We start from the raw sequence: 24,459 nt of genomic DNA, 5'->3' as shown, positions 1-24,459 counted from the left end.
CACCACTATTGGGATCCCCTATGATAAGATCCTTAGGGTGGTCTTTCTGAAATCTGATAGATGGCACTTTGGTGGATGCATCTACCTCACATTCAAGAGGAGTCTCCTGTACTTCTTCAGACTTGACTGGTATGTCTGTTAAAGTATCAAGGAATGTTCTAACATCCTCTATGACATCGATTCCTTCCTCTTTATCATACACAATAACATTTATGGATTCCATCAGGACATTGGTCCTTTAGTTGAACACTCTGTAGGCTCTGCTGTTAGTTGAGTATCCTAGGAATATACCTTCATCACTTTTGGGATCCATTTTCCTTCTTTGTTCACGATCTGTGAGAATGTAACATTTACTTCCAAAGATATGAAAGTACTTCCCAGTGGGCTTTCTACCTTTCCATATTTCATACAGAGTGGAGGAGGTTCCTTTTCTCAAGGTAACTCTATTGTGAACATAGCAAGCTATATTCATCGCTTCGGCCCAAAAGTGCATATGAAGCTTCTTTGCATGAATTATTGCCCTGACAGATTCTTGAATAGTTTTGTTTTTCCTTTCAACTATCCCATTTTGCTAAGGAGTTATAGGAGAGGAAAACTCATGACTTATCCCTTCAGACGAGTAAAACTCATCAAACTTGGAATTCTTAAACTCCGTCCCATGGTCACTCCTAATTCGGACAACACAACTGTCCTTTTCCCTATGAAGTTTGATGCACGGTTCTTTGAAGACATCAAATGCATTTGACTTTTCTCTGATGAAGCTTATCCAAGTGTATCTGGAATGGTCATCAACAACCACATAGGCATACTTCTTTCCACCCAGACTCTCAACCTGCATAGGTCCCATTAAGTCCATGTGCAAAAGTTCCAGAGTTTTGGATGTTGTAGGATGTCCCAGCTTAGGATGTGACATCTTGGTTTGCTTGCCGACCTGGCATTCTCCACAGACTCTTCCTTCATCAATAAGCAACTTTGGGATTCCTCTAACTGCTTCCTTGGATATGATCTTTTTCATTCCCCTTAAGTGGAGATGACCAAGACGTCTATGCCACAGCTTCACCTCCTGTTCTTCCTTGGCTGAGAAGCAAATTGTGGAAAAGTTTGAGACTTTAGGTTCCCACAGATAACAGTTATCTTTGGATCTGGATCCTCTCATAACTTCCTGATTATCTCCATTTGTCACAACACATAGCTCCTTATTAAACTGAACATAGAACCCTTGATCACACAACTGGCTTATGCTGATGAGATTAGCAGTTAGTCCTTTTACTAACAGCATATTATTCAGTTCTGGAACTCCAAAGCTGTCCAGCTTACCCACACCTTTGATTTTTCCTTTAGCACCATCACCAAAGGTCACATAACTGGTAGTGTGAGGTTGTATATCTACCAATAAATTCTCCATACCAGTCATATGTCTTGAGCAGCCACTGTCAAAGTACCAGTCTTCTCGGCTAGAAGCCCTTAGAGCTGTGTGAGCTAGCCTAGCATACCATTGTCGTTTCTTGATAGGGGCATTATGCTTATATGCCTTATGCTTAGGTCTGACATGATGGGTTTGGTTAGGATAACCATGCAGCCTGTAGCAGAAGGCTTTTATATGACCAAACCTACCACAGTAGTGACATCTCCATCTCTGAAATTTCTTCTTCTGATGGTCACTCATCTTGGTTCCCTGATGTTGAGACATTGGGTGTGACCTCCGCTTGAATTTCTGAACTTCAGCCTTTGAGTGTTTGAGTTCAGCAGAGGATTTTTTCACAAAGCCTAAACCAGACATGGTTCCAGACTTCTGTCCCACCTTTAGGATCTCTTCCAAGGTGTTCGTTCCTTTATTTAGCATTATGATGGATTTCGTCATTTGATCTAGCTTGGAGGCCAGCAAGGTTATTTCACCATTTAGACCATCTATGACTGTCAGATGCTTCTGTTTCTCATCCTCCAGCTCCTTGATGAGTTTTTTCTGCTTTTCTCCTTGTACACGCACTTCTGCACTTGTGACACATAGCTACTTATATGATGCAGCAAGTTCATCAAAGGTCAGTTCATCTGCACTTGAGTCATCATCAGTGGCATAAACACTAGTTAGAGCAGTGACATGTTTAGCAGATTCTCCTTCAGATTCACTCTCAGAATCTCCTTCAGACCATGTGACAGATAGCCCCTTCTTTTGCACCTTGAGGTAAGTAGGACATTCAGCTCTAACGTGTCCAAAACCTTCACATCCATGGCACTGGATTCCCTTGCCTTGGTTAAACTTTTCTTCAGAAGTTGATCTTTTCTTGATGTCAGACGAGATGTTCTTGACATTTGGTCTCCCTTTTTTATCAATCTTCTTCACGAACTTGTTGAACTGTCTCCCAAGCATGGTTATGGCTTTTGATATACTTTCATCACCTCCAGTACATCCTGCTTCTGAATCCTCTTCAGTATTTGATACAAAAACCACGCTTTTGTTCTTCTTTTCAACATTCTCACACAAGCCCATTTCAAAGGTTTGGAGAGAACCAATGAGCTCATCCACCTTCATATTGCAGATCTCCTGAGCCTCTTCTATAGCAGTGACCTTCATGGCAAATCTCTTAGGTAATGACTTGAGAATCTTTCTTACAAGTTTCTCTTCAGCCATTTTCTCACCTAAGCCACCAGAGGTGTTGGCAATTTCAAGAATATTCATGTGGAAGTCATGAATAGTCTCATCCTCTTTCATCCTCAGATTTTCAAACTTGGTGGTCAGCATCTGAAGTTTAGACATCTTCACCTTGGAGGTGCCTTCATGAGTTATCTTGAGGGTATCCCAAACTTCCTTAGCCAGTTCATAGTGGTGCACTAGTCTGAAGATGTTCTTACTTATTCCATTAAACAATGCATTCAAGGCCTTAGAATTTCCAAGGGCTAATGCCTCTTGCTCCTTGTCCCATTCTTCTTCAGGAATTTGCACACTGACTCCATCTTTACATGTCTTCGTTGGATGTTCCCATCCTTTGTTGACAGCTCTCCAGACTTTGCTATCTAGAGATCTTAAGAAGACTATCATACGAGGCTTCCAGTCATCATAGTTAGAACCATCCAGCATGGGTGGTCAATTTGAGTATCCTACATCCTTGTCCATGGTACTAGAAAGTAACTTCCCTAGATCTCACCCAGAAATTAACAGGCAGGGTGCCTGCTCTGATACCAATTGAAATTCTAGTTAACAGACTTTCGATGTCACACGAGATGTTATGACATCCAATCCTGCGCAGACAAGTATTATGCAGAACTTTAAAAGTAAGTGCAGTAAATAACACAAGAAATTGTTTACCCAGTTCGGTGTCACACACACCTACGTCTGGGGGCTACCAAGCCAGGGAGGAAATCCACTATTAGTAGTATTAATTCAGACCTTAAACCAACTGTTTAACCCTATCACTTAATACCTACCCAATGCAATTTCAATCTTGCACTAAGATCAGAGTTCCTACTCACTCCCCCTCAATCACCTCAGTGATTACAACCTTTAATTAAGATTAAAGATAATTGTGAAGTCACACTTCAAACAACTCTTGATTGTGCTTAACAGCTTTAATCAAGATACACAGCACTCACGCTTAAAAGCTTAGAGTGACACATCACTTACAACTCAATGAACACCCTATACCAATGCAATCATCTAAGTGATAATAGCTTGGCTCACAAGATACACCTAATACAAGACACACAAAAATACAGCAGCGAAGTATGATGGACAAATAAAATCTTCACGCCTAAAACCCCCGAGTTCTGAATGAAGGATTGCCATCCTTTTATATTGCAGCACTTGGGCCTTGTACTTGTATTTCCTGAAATTAAGGTCAAGCGAGTTAACCTAAATTCCATATATTAGGGTACTAACAAATAGGCTATTTGTTAGGTTCATTAATTGTAGCTTAGTTGTTAGTTTCCTAGATTTTAGCTCAGCTGTTGAATCCCTGAAGAATAGCATGAGAAAAATGCTGAAACAGAAAAACTAAACAACCTACAATTTAGCATACGCTGTCAGGAATGAATGTCACAACATTCAGTTTGACGTCCAAATCATAGACCATATGCTAAGTCTGTTTTTCCTGAAAACAGACTGTACAAATTTGCTGTACTGTACAGGACCAATCCGTCCATACTTCAGTATCAGCGTACATTAATAAATGTCAAAACATCCAATTTGACATTTACACAATGAGCCTTATGTCAGGTCTGTTATCCTCTTCATAAGTAGACTGAGATACATACTGAACTGTAGCAGACAACCTACCTGCCTATTATTCAGTATATGCTGTCAATGATGAATGTCATAACATCTAGTTTGACATTCAGACAATAGGTCTTGTGCCAGGTCTGTTATTCCCTTGATAACCAGACTGGAAATAAATACTGAGTTATAAAAGAACACGAACTGTTCTATTCCTCAGTATCTGCTGACAGGGATGAATGTCATAACATCTAGTTTGACATTTAGTAGTTCCTGTACTAGCTAAACCTGCAGCATACTACTCAAGTATGTCATGACATCAGTCAAGACATCAGAGTACAGCTAGATATTCTAACATACAATGCAGTCAAACAAACCTCTCCACAACATGTCATGACATCACTCAAGACATTAGAATCCAACTAGTGTTTTACCATAAAATGCAGCCAATCAAACATCTACATATAATAGTATGAAAACATAGGTATTAGGTGTGATGAATTCAAAGTAAACACAATCGTCACTCTTACTTCTTTTGACCTTAATTCTTAACATGGAATCATCAAATGTTTTATTCAACTGTCTGGGAGATTGCTTCAGTCCACACAAGAATTTGTTTAGCTTATAGACAAGATTTTCCTTGCCTTTTGCTTCATATCATTCAGTTGTATCATGTATATAACCTCTTAAGGCTCTCCAAAAAAAATGTCTTCACGTCCATTTGTTCTAACTCAAAATCAAACTTTGCAACCACAACTAGGAGTATCTAGATTGACCTATGATTTTTTACTAGTGAGAAGACATCATTATACTCAATGTATTCTCTATGTGTGAAGCTTCTAGCAACTAGCATTGCCTTAAACTTTCCTTATTAAACTACTATAATCCTCTCTTTCAACTTGAAGACCCATTTGCATCTTACTAACTTAGAACCAACATGTTTCTTGACTAACTCCCGCGTATGGTTGTCATGGAGTAATATCATTTCCTCGTCCAAAACTTCATTAGAAGCTACAAGGGAGAAAGTCATTAAATCAGCAAAACCAATTTTGTTTGGTGGTTTGATATGTATCCTAGTCCTATCTTAAGCAAGGAGGTAGTCATTTTCCTCATATTCAACATTAGGTTGAGTTTCCTCTAGAAACTATTTCTCAGGTGGCTCGTTGTCATCTTGTTTACTCTAAGTTATATCAATAGAATCCACCTCAAACATTGATTTTTTTTAGTTGGATCTAGTTGTCCTTTGTTAATATATGATGTTGTTTTATAAGCTATTTCAAACTCATTGAACACCACATCTCTACTTAAAATGTATTTCCTATATCCGTCTTCCAAATACCATAACTTATAGTATTTGACGCCTTTTGGATACCCTATGAACATGCACTTTAAGACATTGAGTTCCAACTTGTCTTGTGTTATGTGTGCATAGACAACACTGTCACACCCCCATTTTGTCCCTATCCCTTTTCACATCATCTGGCTATGGGCACTTGAATTTCATCTGATGATGCTAGGATGAAAGGTCCCTAGGTCATGGCTATAGATTCATTCCTCATAATCATATATCACATCATCACATCTTCATGCAATATGACTCAAAGTCAATATCAAAGGACTAAAAGTCAACAATTGGTTTTGAAGACCATTTTACTAATTTTATTTCATTTCATCCATCATCGTATCATTCATCATGTTTCTCATTAATAAGAGATTATTTAAAGTCCACCTTTTGTTTCTTTCACCATCTATAATTAATAAAGCAAACATTAATCTCATTTCCATTAGGGCATACATTCATGCCATCATCCATATCATCATTTCATATATCTTGAGTTTTAACTTTACAACATGCGATCACCATTTAACAAAAACTAAATTTGAATTTCATCACATACATACATGAATCACATGACAAGTTTGCACGTGGATGTTTACATAAGGTCATCACATAGTTTGTTCACACTCATCATACTACATTCCACATTTTGTCACCAATTCATTTGGAAAATTCAAATAAAATAAAAATTGAACTTAAACAAGATTAACAAGAACTGAATTTTAATACAACTTGCGCATGGACCACTAACAAACCATGCACGGTTTGCATCCCTATCCCACAAAATCCCTCAAATTCCTTCTCAAATTTCCACCTTGTACGTGATCATAACAGACTCACAATTCCCTCATTTTCCTCACACGATTCATCACACAAACTCAAAAAAAAAACATTAAAAACAACCGTATCACTCTCCTCTCCCTCTATCTCAAGTCCGTTTTACCCAATTTCTAACGTAGAGACCAAATAGAGCAGATAAATAAGAACCCTAAAACGAAAATCAACAATTAAACGCTGCTCAAGAGGAATCTGAGCCCAAGATGTTGGGGCTTTGATTCCTCGTGCCTCGGGCTACATGGTGGTAACGCACAATGGAAGAAAAAAGCTTACCTAGGAGGCGGCGCGGTGCTCCATTGCGAGTCGAATTTGAAGGTAAAGATGAACTCAGGTATGCCTTCTACTCCTTCTTCGATCCTCTCTTCTTCCTCTGCTATCTTCTTATCTTCTTTAGTCTGTAGGAGGTGTTGCTTGCTGCATTGTTGTTGTTCTTGCTGCATTTGTTATGATGCTTAACAAAGTTAGAACATTTTATTAAAGTCAGTCGGGTTAGTTAGATTCAATTAACTTATGCTAAAAAAACTGTTAGAAATCAATTATTTAGTTGAATTTTATTAACTGTTAGGTTGTTAGTTGGACTCTGTTAGGTTAGTATGCTTGTTGTCAACTCTGTTAGGATAGTTACTTAACTAATCTAGAGGTTAGTAGGAACATATTTGGTTAGTTAATTCTTGTTTAAAGTCTGAAATTGAATTAATGCCAGGAGAACTGGATTGGAAATTAGCTTGAACTGAACTTGTCAACTCCTTGTTCTATATCATTAGCATTATGAGCTCATGTTTGAATGTCCTTTTGGAATGATGTTAATAGTGATGAACTGAAATGACTTTTGGGCTAGTTAAATGTGATATTGGTTTGGAAATCAATTGTTATAAATTGCCATGAATTAGTTGATATTGGAGTGTGTTCAAACTTAGTCATGGTTAGTGATTGTTAGAGGTTGTGAACTGACTAAAATTGTATATTAATGTATGAAATGTGTGGTATAGTTATTTGCTTGGAAACTAATTGTGTTAAGGCACCTGAATTAAACTGCCCTTGTTAGTTAATGAGAAAAGTGATTGGTGCTTGAAATGTTAGTTATGTTTGATGTTAGAGATGCATGCTATGCTATCTATACTAATGTTTGGCATTTTTAAATCATGCAGGCCATGCTTGAGAAGATCATCACTTTGACAATGGCATTGCAACTAAGTTGTTACTGGATTGTTGTTAGCAGGTATATTAGAAACAAAACTCAGCTGGTGGTTATGTGTTAACCTGAATGGGAACTGTTAGTTCTGTTAGCTGCTCAATTGTTAGAGTGAGATTAATTTTTGTTGAAGTTAGTTAAGGCATAGCCGTCATGTTAGAATGTTGATGCATTAGTTAAATCCAGTTGTGGCTTCCATTGCTAAATGGTTAGCTTTGGTTAGAAACTTGCTACTACTGTTAGTTAATCAAGTCAAGTTAATGTTCGAACAAAAAACTAGCTGATGAAAAGTATGATTAAAATGTTGTCAATGCACCTAATTTTGTTGTTCAAATTGGCTGTGAATGTCTATGCTAAGAACTTGAAGGATTGAGTTACGAATGTGATGAATTGCTCGATTTGTATTATGCTAACTGAATGAGGTCTGTTATGAGAATGCTTGTTAGTGTTATGAATTTAGTCAATTAGATATTATCTCTGTTATGAGATGTTGCATTATGCCATGCTTGAATTGGTTTGATTTAGGATGAAGTTAATTGTTAGTGGCTTAAGGCTGTTAACTTGCTTTTTGACAGTGCCTGTGTATTAATCTGTCATGCTTGAATTTGAATGAAGGCTGATGATGTTTAATTGTTGCAGGGATGTTACAAGCTCAGAATGACATGGTGAGGGAAGTTGGCATGAGACTTTTGGCATGAAGATGATAAATGCTTGGAGGCAAAGTGGGAATCATGAAGTTTGGTCATGAATATTGATGGAATGGAGTTTGGACATGAAACATGGAAATGCAACCTGGCGATTAGGATGCTTATAGGTTTAGAGTTAAGGGTTTGAATTTGCCCAACTGGTTGACCAAAAAATCAATATTTGACCAAAAAGTCAACAGTTGACCAAAGTCATATGTAGGTCAAAAGTTATTTTTTTTTATGTATTTTCAAGATTTGGATGTTCTAACATGGTTTGGTATATATGTAATGAGAATGGCTCTTTTGAAATGAATTGTAACTTATGTTCCAAGAAAAACGTTTTCCTTCCACAAATTGAATTCAAATGAATATCTGAATCTTGCATTTGAATGGATCTTCATGAATTTTGAGCTTTAAACTGCAATGCCTTGAATCTAAATAAGAAAATCAGACAAACAAAGCCACATGGGACATTCATAAAGACCAGTCAACAGAAAGTCAACCTTAGAGTTGACCTTAATTGTCCAAAACAAAATTTGATAATTGCTTCCAAAGATCAATATCTTGATGCAAACCCTGGTGACCAAAGACCATATTCCGAGAATTAGGGTTCCAACAATCCATCCCAAGATCAAGATGCAAACTGCATGATCCACAAGCGTCAAAAATCAATAATTAGGGTTTCATGAATCCTGATTCACAAAGTAAGCTTCTTCACTTGAATACACCACCCAAGACACCTAGGGTTAGTTCTTGGGAAAACCCTAATCTCCAATCAGCTACAAGTAACATGAGTTTGAATCCATAATACTTGTTGACGCAATGAACAATATAAATGTATTTTTCATGATTGTATGCATGGTTGTATCTAGATGAATGATTAATAAGAGAACTAGGTATGCATAAGCCAGATAAAAAGCAAAAATATGATGCAAATTTTGGGGTATGACAATTGCCTCTATTTATTCTTCTTGAACCTGATTGCACGAATTGCAACAACTTTTTGGGTATTCAAGGTAGAAGAGGATTAAATACAAGAGTATCCAAAAATTTACCCGTTGAGAATGGTGATGTATTGAAATGAAGGTAAATATATTGATGGGATTAGTTCATTGGGGATATGGTCTGACAGACAACTTGTAGGTTGAATTGCTGGGGATTGACTGTAATGTTCTATTGGGGAAATAGATTGACACGGACAAGCGTTGGAAAAATGATTAACACAGACGAGTGTCAGAAGTCAATACAAATGAGTATTGAAAATGTGAATTAGCATGAGTGAATATTGGGAATCAGTACGAACGAGTACTGAAAAGATAATGTCAATACAGATGAGTGTTAAAAATCAATACAAACGAGTCTTAGAAATCAATACAGACGAGTACTGAAAAGAGGAATGTCAACACAGATGAGTGTTGGAATCAATATAGACCAGTATTGAGAAAGACATGAACAACACAAACGAGTGTTAGACGTCAATATTGACGAGCAGGCCGACCCAATCATCTCGAAGATCCATTCTAATTTCAAAAATGGACCAAATATCTTTTAAAAAATACAATTATAATAATTAAAAAAATATATCAAAATACAATTATACATTAATAAAAAAAATTAAGTATAATTATTTTAAGTTTTGATCAATCTTAATTTTTGTATGTATTGAGTTTCTAACACAATATTTTTTTTATAATATTTTTTTTATTTTTATTAATATTTATAAAAAAAAAAATCAAAATTTCAAAATTTGGAATCTTTGCTACCGCAATTGCACTGGACCGGCCCCGTTGACGAGTATTGAAAAGGAATATAATCAACACTAGTGTTGAAAAAGATAATGTAACATGGACTAAGTAATGAATTTTTTTTAATAAAAAACACATGCTAGTGTTAGAAAAATATGGTCAATGACAGATTTCCGGTCTCTTCAATTGGTGTTGATTCCTTAAACACTTTGACCAATAACAGATTTCAAAGTCAGGACAGCTTTGGAAAGTGGGCGAACCAAATCATGTCTGATTCCCCTTCTTCAGTTGATGGTTCGGATCTCGTATCCTCAGTTTCATCCGGTGACGAATCGTATTCATCTTTGGTAGTTGAAGATCCGCAACTTTCCCTTCCAGAACAACTATTTAATCTCACCGATGTGTTCCCTGCATGGGTGTCTTCCACAGAGAAATCAAAGGTTTTCCTTTCCTTTGTTTGTGTATCTACGTACTAGCAATTATATCTATAACAGTTGTGACTAATATACAAATTGATTTCTAGCTTCTAGTTGATTCCTCTGTCCTTTCGTTCAATCTTAGCGGTAGAACTCCAAAGCTGTAAACTATGTAATATAAGCTCCAGGAAGAATATGCACATTTTAATGCTTACAATTTTGAACGGACACCTACTGTTGATACCAATAATAATTTTAGAAAATTAAATTATTGAATGTAAATAAGAGAAGTTATTTAGAAAAATCGCGTGATTTATCGATTTGGATGGTGAAAGTTGATCCATATAGCCTATCCCATATAGTGGGATAAGGCTTGGTTGTTGTTGTTATTGTTGTTGTGAATTATTGAATGTAACCACATTTCCCGTACACCAACTCATGTTGGATATCGGATATGCTTTCAGTATGAACTATTGATGTTACATATAAATCATTATCAAAGTCGGTAAATACATTTGCTTACTAACTAATATTTTACAGTTGTTTCTAAGCTTTCTAGGTTCCTTCACTTCTTGCAGATCCTAGTGACTCGGCTCTTTCAAATAGACTATCTACACATCTCAAAGTCCAATCTAACATGTGTCTGTGGTGATGAAGTCGTTCCTGCAGAAATTGTTCAGGATGGGGTATACCGATGTTGGGTACCACCGCATTCTCCGGGATTCGTGAATCTCTACTTGAGCTTAGATGGACATAATCCTATCAGCCAAGTTGTTAATTTTGAGTATCGTACTCCTGTTTTGCACGCTCCAGTTGCTTCTGTGGAAGAAAAGAACAACTGGGACGAGTTTCAACTTCAGATGAGGCTTGCTTATTTGCTCTTTGCTAAACAGCAAAGCCTTGATGTCTTCTCTAGTAAAGTATCATCTAGTAGATTAAAGGAGGCAAGGGAATTCTCCTTAAAGACGTCATTTATTTCCAATACTTGGCAATACTTAATGGAGTCAACTTTAGATAACAAAATTCCATTTTCCCAAGCAAAAGATGCCCTGTTTGGAATTGCATTGAAAAACAGATTAAAGGAATGGCTTTCGGAAAAAATTGTTTTAGGATGTAAGACTACTGAATATGACGCACAAGGCCAAAGTGTCCTCCATTTGTGTGCAATTTTGGGATATACATGGGCGGTTACTTTATTTTCATGGTCAGGCTTGTCGCTAGATTTCCGGGACAAATTTGGATGGACTGCTCTTCATTGGGCCGCATATTATGGAAGGTATAATGCACAAACACCCCAATTGCTTAAACCTGTTAACTATCTGTTATAAAAACCATTCATATGTTTTTACCTAATTGTGTACGTATTTAGGTAAAGTATGCCGCTGGAACTTTGAATGAAATATTTTGTTCTATCTTACTGTATTTGATACAAAAGTTGTGTCTTCAGTGAGAAAATGGTTGCAACTTTATTGTCAGTTGGGGCGAAGCCAAATTTGGTCACAGATCCAACTCACCAAAACCCTGGTGGATATACTGCCGCTGATCTTGCTCACACGAGGGGTTATCACGGCTTAGCAGCTTATCTTTCGGAAAAGTCTCTAGTTGAGCAGGTCAATGACATGAGCTTAGCTGGAAATACCAGTGGCTCACTGGAAACTAGCACGGATGATCCAGTAAATTCCGAGAACCTTACTGAGGAGCAGCTCTACCTGAAAGATACATTGGCAGCTTACCGGACAGCCGCTGATGCAGCTGCACGCATACAACAAGCATATAGGGAACATTCCTTAAAGTTACAAACGGAGGCGGTTGAGTTTTCCAGCCCAGAAGCTGAAGCACGCAAAATAGTTGCAGCAATGAAGATTCAGCCTGCCTTTCGTAATTTTGAGACAAAGAATGTCATGGCTGCTGCTGCTCGCATACAATATAGATTCCGTACATGGAAGATTCGTAAAGATTTCCTTAACATGCGCCGTCAAGTTATCAAGATTCAAGTAAGAGCTAGAGCTACACTTTCTGCCCTCACCATTACCAATTGTTCTTAGTAAGACATGTTATTTATTTGTCATTCTTAAACTGATCAAGTGACTCGAGATTGATTTCATTTGGCATAAACATTAACATGACCTTTTCTAACCAAGTACGACCGTAGTTTAGCTCATTGTAGATCCTTTCCTCAGTCGGTTTATATGGCTGAGTTTTAACAAATTAATTGATACAATGCAGGCTGCTTTCCGGGGCTTTCAAATACGGAAACAGTATCGTAAAATTCTTTGGTCAGTTGGTGTGCTTGAGAAAGCAATTCTACATTGGCGTATAAAAGACTTCCGTGGGCTCCAGCTTAATACTGCAGAAGTAGAGGGAGATCAGAATCAGCAAAGTGATGCAGAAGAGGAATTCTTTAAAACTGGTAGGAAACAAGCTGAAGATCGCGTTGAGAGAGGTGTAATACTAGTGCAGGCTATGTTCCGTTCTAAGAAAATGCAAGAAGATTACAGGAGGATGAAGTTGGCACTTAATCAAGCAAAGGTAACATCTAATTTTTTTGTTTGATCCGTTATAGGAATAGGAGGATTTGCTTTTGCGCCGCGTGTGTTTTTATGTGTAGAATATTCCTTTGTGCAGATGGAACGGGAAAATGAAAAGGTGATTAGTACTGAAGTTGACATGAGAATGAAGAGATAGTTTAGTGAAGACATAGTTTAGCCAAAGTTCTTAGAAATGTGAAGGGAGGTTGAAGCTGTTTTTGTATATCAATAGAGTTTGTAAATTCCCTTCTTTAACATCCTAGAATGGAATATGTATGAAGTTTTCATGAGTGATTGACCTCTCTATGCCGTCCCAAAGTCGAATAAACAGAATAGATAACACCAAAAAGCTTGGTATGGCGATGTTAATGGGCTTCTCCATTCCCTCGCACACGGTTGCACCTCAAAAAAATCAGAGTTGAAGCAACCAAAATCATTGACTGAGAAATTTTTTCATATTTGTATCGATATAAAGCTATTTCTCGCCAACTTATCTTAAATATTAACTCGTGTGCAAAAACATTTTTACTTTTAGTATAATACACTATACATTCAGGTGTGCTATGTTGACACCAAATATTACACCAAATTTTGATACATGCGCTGTTCATCGTAGTGTTTTTTTTAGTACACACGTCCGTGAATGGTGTATGAGTAATGATATTTTATAATAAAATATTTTTAATAATAAAATAAAATTGGTTGAAAGGTAAAAAATTGGTTAATTAAGTGATGAAGTTAGGTTATAAATATCCCGATGTTAAAATAATTTTTAGTAGTAAAATAAATTTGATTAATAATATGTAAAATATTAGATAATGAAGTTATGAAGTTAGTTAAATATTTTTAATTTAAAAAAACAAATTTAAAAATATTAAAAAGAAAAATTTATTATTATAATATTTCACTATTGGTGGATAATGTTTACGATAATGGTATGTGTAATTTTTGTCTCAAAATAATGTTTTTGCTACACATTTATTGGTTATGGGTATGTAAGAAGTGAGGGATGTTAGGGATACAAATGAATATTATTTAATAAATTAGTCATGGGTATGTATGATATGAGGAATACAACGAATATTATTTAATAAATTAAGTATTTGAGGATGTGTTTATAATTTTTTTTCCCAACATCTCTTAACAATTTTTGTTTTTGGTGTGGGGGGTAAGAGGTTCTTCGTCAGAACTATTCAAATTCTATCTAATCAATCATTACAATTAAAATTAAAATCTAAAATAATTTTTTTCTATTTTGTGTTGACTTGAAAGTTTAGAAATGTAGTGAGTATGATGTTAACGATTTCTAGACTACCAAGTCAACAACATTCATTATTGATCTCTATTTTGCGTTGATTTGATAGTTTGGTTATTTAAAAACACCAACATTAATATCTAACTTTCCATTTTAAAAACATACTCTTAGAAGATAATCTAGAGAATTAATGTGTATGATTGTTTAATGTATCTTTATAGAACGGGTGATATGATTTGGGCAATTAAAAAGACATCACAATGTTGTTGTTTTTTTTACGTGTTATTGTGTAATGAATCTTTGATAAAAACACAATTGATCAAACACTTTAAGATCAAGAAAAATAAAATTTTAACAATACAGACTTAAAGAATATAAGATAGAAAAAGAAAAATTTGAATGCAATAGTCACTTTCTTTTTTAATTGATGACAGGTATTAATACCACAAATTACAAAACTAATATAATATGAGATCGACATTAAAGAATTTATATACAAAGTAAATGATATTTACTAATCTTATTATAAATAGTAAACATTTAAGTGGTTAAAAAAAATGAACATGTCATCATAGTTTATTGGACCAATCCCTACAAATCTTTACCTTGGTTCAGTAACTATGACAATAAAAGATCAATAGTGATTGTTGTTTTTATCACACAATGGACATAGGATCACTTAAGCTGAATCAAGTCCAAACACTTGATATAACTTGTTGCTTGGTAAAACTTTAATGATCATGTCAGTTAGATTATCTTCAGTAGCAACTTTCTGAATAGTCACAACTTTCTGAATAGTCACAACTTCTTCTGAGGTGACTTATAAAAAAAGAATAGTTTGGTGTCCATATGTTTAGTTCTCTCATGATAGGCTAGATTTCCAGTCAAGTGTATTGAACTCTAGTTATCACAATGTATTGTGATAATCTGATCTTAAAGCTTGAGTTTTCGAGTTTTTCTTTTCACTAAAAGAACTTCATTTACAACCTTTGTTAGTGTAATATACTCTTCCTCTGTAGTGGATAAAGCAAATACCTTTTGCAGGATTTCTTTATAACGGATAGACGTATCAAATGTAGTAAAGATATACCTTATGAGTGACTTCCCGATGTCAAGGCAACCAACATAATTAGGGTCCACAAATCCCTTTATGGAAGATGAGATGTCACATTTCTTATCACCTCCACCATAAACAAGATCCTTCCCAAATGAATATTTGATTTATCTCATAATCTACTTCAAGACTTGTCAATCTACCTTATCTGAATTTGACATGAACCTGCTTACCAAACTTACTGAGTATGTTATACCAGGTAAAGTATATACCATGACATATATCATAAAGCATATTGCATTTGCATAAGGAATTTCATCCATAAATTATGTGTCTTCTTCTGAACTAAGTACTTGATCGTTACTCAAAGTAAACAGTTGGGATATAGGTATGGTTGGTGGCTTAGCTTCATACATTTTAAAATGTACAATACTTTATTTAAATGTGTCTCTTGAGATAGGAACAAGTACTTCTTGTTTCTGCCCCTTTTTATCTCAATTCCCAAAATCTTATTGGCAACGCTAAATCTTTCATTTCAAACTCCCTTTTAAGTTCAAATTTTACCTTTGTTAATTCACTCTCATCATTTCTTATTAGTAAGATATCATCAACATATAATAGTATGAAAACATAGGTATTAGGCGTGATGAATTCAAAGTAAACACAATTGTCATTCTTACTTCTTTTGACCTTAATTCTTAACATGGAATCATCAAATGTTTTATTCAACTGTCTGGGAGATTGCTTCAGTCCACACAAGGATTTGTTTAGCTTATAGACAAGATTTTCCTTGCCTTTTGCTTCATATCATTTTGTTGTATCATGTATATAACCTCTTAAGGCTCTCCAAAAAAAATGTCTTCACGTCCATTTGTTCCAACTCAAAATCAAACTTTGCAACCATAACTAGGAGTATCTATATTGACCCGTGATTTTTTACTAGTGAGAATACATCGTTATACTCAATGTATTCTCTATGTGTGAAGCTTCTAGCACTAGCATTGCCTTAAACTTGCCTTGTTCAACTACTAGAATCCCCTCTTTCAACTTGAAGACCCATTTGCATCTTACTAACTTATAACCAACATGTTTCTTGACTAACTCTCACGTATGGTTGTCATGGAGTAATTTCATTTCCTCGTCCAAAACTTCATTAGAAGCTACAAAGGAGAAAGTCATTAAATCAGCAAAACCAATTTTGTTTGGTGGTTTGATATGTATCCTAGTCCTATCTTAAGCAAGGAGGTAGTCATTTTCCTCATATTCAACATTAGGTTGAGTTTCCTCTAGAAACTATTTCTCAGGTGGCTCGTTGTCATCTTGTTTACTCTAAGCTATATCAATAGAATCCACCTCAAACATTGATTTTTTGGAGTTGGGTCCAGTTGTCCTTTGTTAATATATGATGTTGTTTTATAAGCTATTTCAAACTCATTCAACACCACATCTCTACTTAAAATGTATTTCCTATGTCCATCTTCCAAATACCACAACTTATAGTATTTGACGCCTTTTGGATACCCTATAAACATGCACTTTAAGGCATTGGGTTCCAACTTGTCTTGTCTTATGTGTGCATAGACAACACTGTCACATCCCAATTTTGTCCCTATCCCTCTTCATATCATCTGGCTATGGGCACTTGAATTTCATCTGATGTTAGGATGAAAGGTCCCTAGGTCATGGCTACAGATTCATTCCTCATAATCAAATATCATCTCATCACATCTTCATACAATATCGGTCAAAGTCAATATCAAAGGACTAAAAGTCAACAATTGATTTTGAAGACCATTTTGCTAATTTTATTTCATTTCATCCATCATCATGTTTCTCATTAATAAGAGATTATTTAAATTCAACCTATTGTTTCTTTCACCATCTATAATTAATAAAGCAAATATTAATCTCATTGTCATTAGGCCATACATTCATGCCATCATCTATATCATCATTTCATATATCTTTGAGTTTTAACTTTACAACATGCCATCACCATTTAAGAAAAACTAAATTTGAATTTCATGACATACATACATGAATCACATGACAAATTTGCACATGGATGTTTACATAAGGTCGTCACATGGTTTGTTCGCACACTCGTCATACTACATTCCACATTTTGTCCCCAATTCATTTGGAAAATTCAAATAAAATAAAAATTGAACTTCAACAAGATTAACAAGAACTGAATTTTAATACATATGAATTTACATTACAATTTGAGAATTACAACTTGCGCATGGACCACTAACAAACCATGCACGGTTTGCATCCCTATCCCACAAAATCCCTCAAATTCCTTCTCAAATTTCCACCTTGCACGTGATCATAACAGACTCACAATTCCCTCATTTTCCTCACACGATTCATTTCACAAACTCAAAAAAAAACATTAAAAACAACCGTATCACTCTCCTCTCCCTCTATCTCAAGTCCGTTTTACCCAATTTCTAACGTAGAGACCAAATAGAGCAGATAAATGTAAGAACCCTAAAACGAAAATCAACAATTAAACGCTGCTCAAGAGGAATCTGAGCCCAAGATGTTGGGGCTTTGATTCCTCGTGCCTCGGGCTACATGGTGGTAACGCACAATGGAAGAAAAAAGCTTACCTAGGAGGCGGCGCGGTGCTCCGGTACGAGTCGAATTTGAAGGTAAAGATGAACTCAGGTATGCCTTCTACTCCTTCTTCGATCCTCTCTTCTTCCTCTGCTATCTTATCTTCTTTAGTCTGTAGGAGGTGTTGCTTGCTGCATTGTTGTTGTTCTTGTTCAATGCCACGTGAGTGTAGAGTTGTGAGTAATTGAGAGGATTGAGAGTGATTTAATAGGGGAGGATTTCAATGGGAATTAGAGGATGAGTGTGATGATTGAATGTCATCGAAGGTCTATGCTAAGAACTTGAAGGATTGACTTATGAATTGTGATGAATTGCTTGATTTGTATTATGCTAACTGAATGAGGTCTATTATGAGAATGTTTGTTAGTGTTATGAAATTAGTCAATTAGATATTATCTCTGTTATGAGATGTTGCATTATGCCATGCTTGAATTGGTTTAATATAGGATGAAGTTAATTGTTAGTGGCTTAAGGCTGTTAACTTGCTTTTTGACAGTGCCTGTGTATTAATCTGTCATGCTTGAAGTTGAATGAAGGCTGATGTTGTTTAATTGTTGCAGGGATGTTACAAGCTTAGAATGACATGGTGAGGGAAGTTGGCATGAAGATGATGAATGCTTGGAGGCAAAGTGGGAATCATGAAGTTTGGTCATGGATATTGATGGAATGGAGTTTGGACATGAAACTTGATAATGCAACCTGGCAATTAGGATGCTTATAGGTTTAGAGTTAAGGGTTTGATTTTGGCCAACTGGTTGACCAAAAAGTCAACAGTTGACCAAAAAGTCAACAGTTGACAAAAAGTCAACAACTGACCAAAATCATATGTAGGTCAAAAGTAAACTGACCAAAGTCATATGTAGGTCAAAAGTTTGGTTTTTTTTTATGTATTTTCAAGATTTGGATGTTGTAACATGATTTGGTATTTATGTAATGAGAGTGACTCTTTTGAAATGAATTGTAACTTATGTCCAAGCAAACCTTTTTCCTTCTACAAATTGAATTCAAATGAATGTCTGAATCTTGCATTTGAATTAATCTTCATGAATTTTGAGCTTTAAACTGCAATGCCTTGAATCTAAATAAGAAAACCGGACAAACAAAGTCACGTGGGACATTCATAAAGACCAGCCAACAGAAAGTCAACCTTAGAGTTGACCTTAATTGCCCAAAACAAAATCTGATAATTGCTTCCAAAGATCAATATCTTGATGCAAACCCTGGTGACCAACAATCCATCCCAAGATCAAGATGCAAACCGCATGATCCACAAGCGTCAAAAATCAATAATTAGAGTTTCATGAATTAAGATGTAAGTTTCTCCACTTGAATACACCACCCAAGACACCTAGGGTTGGTTCTTGGGAAAACCCTAATCTCCACTCAACTACAAGTAACATGAGTTTGAATCCATAATACTTGTTGACGCAATGAATGATATAAATGTATTTCTCATGAATGTATGCATGGTTGTATCTAGATGAATGATTAATAAGAGAACTATGTATGCAGAGGAATGCAACAATAAGTCGGATAAAAAGCAAAAATATAGGGCAAATTTTGGAGTATGACAGTTGCCCCTATTTATTCTTCTTGAACTTGAATGCACGAATTGCGACAGCTTTTTGAGTATTCAAGATAGAAGATGATTAAATACAAGAATATTCAAAAATTTGTCCGTTGAGAATTGTGATATATTGAGATGAAGGTAAGTGTATTGATGGGATTAGTTTATTGGGGATATGGTCTAACAAACAACTTGTAGGTTGAATTGTTGGGGATTGACTGTAATGTTCTGTTGGGGAAGTAGATTGACACGAACAAGCGTTGGAAAAATGATTAACACAAACGAGTGTCGGAAGTCAATACAAACGAGTATTGAAAATGTGAGATTAGCATGAGTGAATATTGAGAATCAGTACGAACGAGTACTTAAAAAGTAATGTCAACACTGACTGTTGAAAATCAATACAAACGAGTCTTGGAAATCAATATAGACAAATACTGAAAAGAGGAATGTCAACTTAGATGAGTGTTAGAATTAATATAGACCAGTATTAAAAAAGGCATGAATAACAGGACGAATGTTGATTGAAAAAGTTAAAATAAAAAAAAAATAAAAAAAAAAACACATACTAGTGTTACAAAAATATGGTCAATAACACTTTGGTCAATGACAGATTTCCTGTCTCTTCAATTGGTGTTGATTCCTTAAACACTTTATCAATAACAGATTTCAAAGTCAGGACAGCCTTGGAAAGTGGGCGAACCAAATCATGTCTAATTCCCTTTCTTCAGTTGATGGTTCGGCTCTCGTATCCTCAGTTTCATCCGGTCACCGATCCTATTCATCTTTGGTAGTTGAAGATCCGCAACTTTCCCTTCCAAAACAACTATTTAATCTCACCGATGTATTCCCTGCATGGGTGTCTTCCACAGAGAAATCAAAGGTTTTCCTTTCCTTTGTTTGTGTATCTACGTACTAGCAATTATATCTATAACAGTTGTAACTAATATACAAATTGATTTCTAGCTTCTAGTTGATTCCTCTGTCCTTTCGTTCAATCTTAGTGGTAGAACACCAAAGCTGTAAACTATGTAATATAAGCTCCAGGAAGAATATGCACATTTTAATGCTTACAATTTTGAACGGACACCTACTGTTGATACCAATAATAATTTTAGAAAATTAAATTATTGAATGTAAATAAGAGAAGTTATTTAGAAAAATCTCTGAGATTTATCGATTCGGATGGTGAAAGTTGATCCATGTAGCCTACCCTATTTAGTGGGATAAGGCTTGGTTGTTGTTGTTATTGTTGTTGTGAATTATTGAATGTAACCACATTTTCCGTACACCAACTCATGTTGGATATCGGATATGCCTTCAGTATGAACTATTGATGTTACATATAAATCATTATCAAAGTCGGTAAATACATATGCTTACTAACTAATATTTTACAGTTGTTTCTAAGCTTTCTAGGTTCCTTCACTTCTTGCAGATCCTAGTGACTGGACTCTTTCAAATAGACTATCTACACATCTCAAAGTCCAATCTAACATGTGTCTGTGGTGATGAAGTCGTTCCTGCAGAAATTGTTCAGGATGGGGTATATCGATGTTGGGTACCACCGCATTCTCCGGGATTAGTGAATCTCTACTTGAGCTTAGATGGTCATAATCCTATCAGCCAAGTTGTTAATTTTGAGTATCGCACTCCTGTTTTGCACGCTCCAGTTGCTTCTGTGGAAGAAAAGAACAACTGGGACGAGTTTCAACTTCAGATGAGGCTTGCTTATTTGCTCTTTGCTAAACAGCAAAGCCTTGATGTCTTCTCTAGTAAAGTATCATCTAGTAGATTAAAGGAGGCAAGGGAATTCTCCTTAAAGACGTCATTTATTTCCAATACTTGGCAATACTTAATGGAGTCAACTTTAGATAACAAAATTCCATTTTCGCAAGCAAAAGATGCCTTGTTTGGAATTGCATTGAAAAACAGATTAAAGGAATGGCTTTCGGAAAAAATTGTTTTAGGATGTAAGACTACTGAATATGACGCACAAGGCCAAAGTGTCATCCATTTGTGTGCAATTTTGGGATATACATGGGCGGTTACTTTATTTTCATGGTCAGGCTTGTCGCTTGATTTCCGAGACAAATTTGGATGGACTGCTCTTCATTGGGCCGCATATCATGGAAGGTATAATGCACAAACACCCCAATTGTTTAAACCTGTTAAATATCTGTTATAAAAACCATTCCTATGTGTTTACCTAATTGTGTATGTATTTAGGTAAAGTATGCTGCTGGAACTTTGAATGAAATATTTTGTTCTATCTTACTGTATTTGATATAAAAGTTGTGTCTTCAGGGAGAAAATGGTTGCAGCTTTATTGTCAGTTGGGGCGAAACCATATTTGGTCACAGATCCAACTCACCAAAACCCTGGTGGATATACTGCCGCTGATCTTGCTCACACGAGGGGTTATCATGGCTTAGCAGCTTATCTTTCGGAAAAGTTTCTAGTTGAGCAGTTCAATGACATGAGCTTAGCTGGAAATACCAGTGGCTCACTGGAAACTAGCACGGATGATCCAGTAAATTCCAAGAACCTTACTGAGGAGGAGCTCTACCTGAAAGATGCATTGGCAGCTTACCGGACAGCCGCAGATGCAGCTGCGCGCATACAACAAGCATATAGGAAACATTCCTTAAAGTTACAAATGGTTGCAGCAATGAAGATTCAGCGTGCCTTCCGTAATTTTGAGACAAAGAAAGTCATGGCTTCTGCAGAAACTGAGGGAGATCAGAATCAGCAAAGTTATGCAGAAGAGGAATTCTTTAAAACTGGTAGGAAACAAGCTGAAGATCGTTGGTGTTTAAAGAGAAAAGGCTTCCGTGGGCTCCAGCTTAATACTGCAGAAACTGAGGGAGATCAGAATCAGCAAAGTTATGCAGAAGAGGAATTCTTTAAAACTGGTAGGAAACAAGCTGAAGATCGTTGGCGTTTAAAGAGAAAAGGCTTCCGTGGGCTCCAGCTTAATACTGCAGAAACTGAGGGAGTTCAGAATCAGCAAAGTGATGCAGAAGAGGAATTCTTTAAAACTGGTAGGAAACAAGCTGAAGATCGCGTTGGGAGAAGTGTAATACGAGTGCAGGCTATGTTCCGTTCTAAGAAAATGCGAGAAGATTACAGGAGTATGAAGTTGGCACTTAATCAAGCAAAGGTAACATCTAATTTTTTTGTTTGATCCGTTATAGGAATAGGAGGATTTGCTTTTGCGCCGCGTGTGTTTTTATGTGTAGAATATTCCTTTGTGCAGATGGAACGGGAAAATGAAAAGGTGATTAGTACTGAAGTTGACATGGGAATGAAGAGATAGTTTAGTGAAGACATAGTTTAGCCAAAGTTCTTAGAAATGTGAAGGGAGGTTGAAGCTGTTTTTGTATATCAAATGGAGTTTGTAAATTCCCTTCTTTAACATCCTAGAATGGATTATGTATGAAGTTTTCATGAGTGATTGACCTCTCTATGCCGTCCCAAAATTGAATAAACAGAATAGATAACATGAATAAACAGAATAGATAACACCAAAAAGCTTGGTATGGCGATGTTAATGGGCTTCTCCATTTCCTCGCAAACGGTTGCTCCTCAAAAAAATCAGAGCTGAAGCAACCAAAAATCAGTGACTGAGAATATTTTTCATATTTGTATTGATATAAAGCTATTTCTCGCCAACAAATCTTAAATATTAACTCGTGTGCAAAAACATTTTTACTTTTAGTATAATACACACTATACATTAAGATGTGCTATGTTGACAACAAACATTACACCAAATTTTGATACATGCACCATTCATCATAGTGTTTTTTTTAGTACACACGTCCCGTGAATAGTATCCGTGAACGGTGTATGAGTAATGATTTTTTATAATAAAATATTTTTTATAATAAAATAAAATTGGTTGAAAGGTAAAAAATTGGTTAATGAAGTGATGAAATTAAGTTATAAATATTCAGATATTAAAAATAATTTTTAGTAGTAAAATAAATTTGATTAATAATATGGAAAATATTGGATAATGAAGTTACGAAGTTAGTTAAATATTTTTAATTTAAAAAAAATTAAAATTTTTAAAAAATATTAAAAAGAAAAATTTATTATTATAATATTTCATTGTTTATTGTATAGGTGAACAATGTTTACAATAATAGTAGGTGTAATTTTTACGTCAAAATAACATTTTTGCTACACATTTATCGGTTATGAGTATGTAAGAAGTGAGTGATTTGAGGGATACAACGAATATTGTTTTGTGTTTATAATTTTTTTTCCAACATCTCTTAACAATTTTTGTTTTTTTGTGTGGGAGTAAGAGGTTCTTCTTCAGAACTATGCAAATTCTGTCTAACCAATCATTACCATTAAAATTAAAATCTAAAATAATTTTTTTCTATTTTGTGTTGATTTGAAAGTTTAGAAATGTAGTGAGTATGATGTTAAACATTTCTAGACTACTAAGTCAACAACAATCACTATTGATCATTATTTTGTGTTGATTTGGTAGTTTAAAAAAATAGTGAATATGATTGTTAAATGTATTTCTATGGATTGAGCGATAGTTTGGTTATTTAAAAACACCAACATTAAGATCTAACTTTCCATTTTAAAAACATACTCCATTTTTAGAAGATAATCTAGAGAATTAATGTGCATGATTGTTTAATGTATCTCTATAGGGGTGATATGATTTGGACAATTAAAAAGGCACCATAATGTTGTTTTTTTTTTACGTGTTATTGTGTAAAGAATCTTTGATAAAAACACAATTGATCAAACACTTTAAAATCAAGACAAATAAAATTTTAACAATAAAAACTTAAAGAATATAAGATAGAAGAAGAGAAATTTGAACGCAAGAGTCACTTCCTTTTTTATTGATGACAGATATTAATACCACACATTACAAAACTAATACAATATGAGATCGGCATTAAAGAATTTATATACAAACAAAATGAGATTTACTCATCTTATTATGAATAGTAAACATTTAAGTGGTTAAAAA

General features: G+C 35.3%; 1 protein-coding gene and 2 long non-coding RNA genes across 7 annotated transcripts; all 3 read left to right on the top strand.

Moving 5' to 3' along the window:
• The first annotated feature begins 6,266 nt into the window (after positions 1-6,266).
• On the top strand, positions 6,267-8,615 carry LOC127073224 (uncharacterized). Its single transcript, XR_007785698.1, has 3 exons — positions 6,267-6,714; positions 7,532-7,602; positions 8,215-8,615. It is a non-coding gene; the product is annotated as an uncharacterized LOC127073224 (long non-coding RNA).
• A 1,478-nt stretch (positions 8,616-10,093) lies between these two features.
• LOC127073221 (calmodulin-binding transcription activator 5) lies at positions 10,094-22,920 on the top strand. 5 transcript variants are annotated; one of them, XM_051014354.1, is made up of 5 exons: positions 10,094-10,446; positions 11,001-11,698; positions 11,870-12,416; positions 12,649-12,951; positions 22,711-22,920. In XM_051014354.1, the coding sequence occupies exons 1-5, from the start codon at positions 10,162-10,164 to the stop codon at positions 22,768-22,770; spliced, it is 1,893 nt and encodes a 630-aa protein (XP_050870311.1). In that variant the 5' UTR covers positions 10,094-10,161; the 3' UTR covers positions 22,771-22,920. The 5 variants fall into 5 exon arrangements, with proteins under 5 accessions (XP_050870311.1, XP_050870310.1, XP_050870313.1 ...); XM_051014353.1 differs by lacking the exon at positions 22,711-22,920 and adding an exon at positions 13,048-13,439; XM_051014356.1 differs by lacking the exon at positions 22,711-22,920 and having other exon boundaries at positions 11,870-12,466; positions 12,649-12,788.
• On the top strand, positions 17,388-18,918 carry LOC127073226 (uncharacterized). The gene is made up of 2 exons (XR_007785700.1): positions 17,388-17,935; positions 18,445-18,918. It is a non-coding gene; the product is annotated as an uncharacterized LOC127073226 (long non-coding RNA).
• Positions 22,921-24,459: the final 1,539 nt, after the last annotated feature.

Source organism: Lathyrus oleraceus, chromosome 4, assembly GCF_024323335.1.
Source record: "Lathyrus oleraceus cultivar Zhongwan6 chromosome 4, CAAS_Psat_ZW6_1.0, whole genome shotgun sequence".
Lineage (NCBI taxonomy): Eukaryota > Viridiplantae > Streptophyta > Magnoliopsida > Fabales > Fabaceae > Lathyrus > Lathyrus oleraceus.
The sequence above is the reverse complement of the archived record's forward strand: the minus strand, read 5'-3'. Positions and strand labels throughout refer to the sequence as shown.

Bases quoted from the DNA above. Each gene is read 5' to 3' on its own strand.
- LOC127073221 (XM_051014352.1), top strand. From the start codon at position 10,162: ATGGTCAATGACAGATTTCCGGTCTCTTCAATTGGTGTTGATTCCTTA. The intron at 21,588-21,758 runs GTATAATGCACA...TTGTGTCTTCAG, and splicing joins TGGGCCGCATATCATGGAAG to GGAGAAAATGGTTGCAGCTT. The intron at 22,615-22,710 runs GTAACATCTAAT...TCCTTTGTGCAG, and splicing joins TGGCACTTAATCAAGCAAAG to ATGGAACGGGAAAATGAAAA.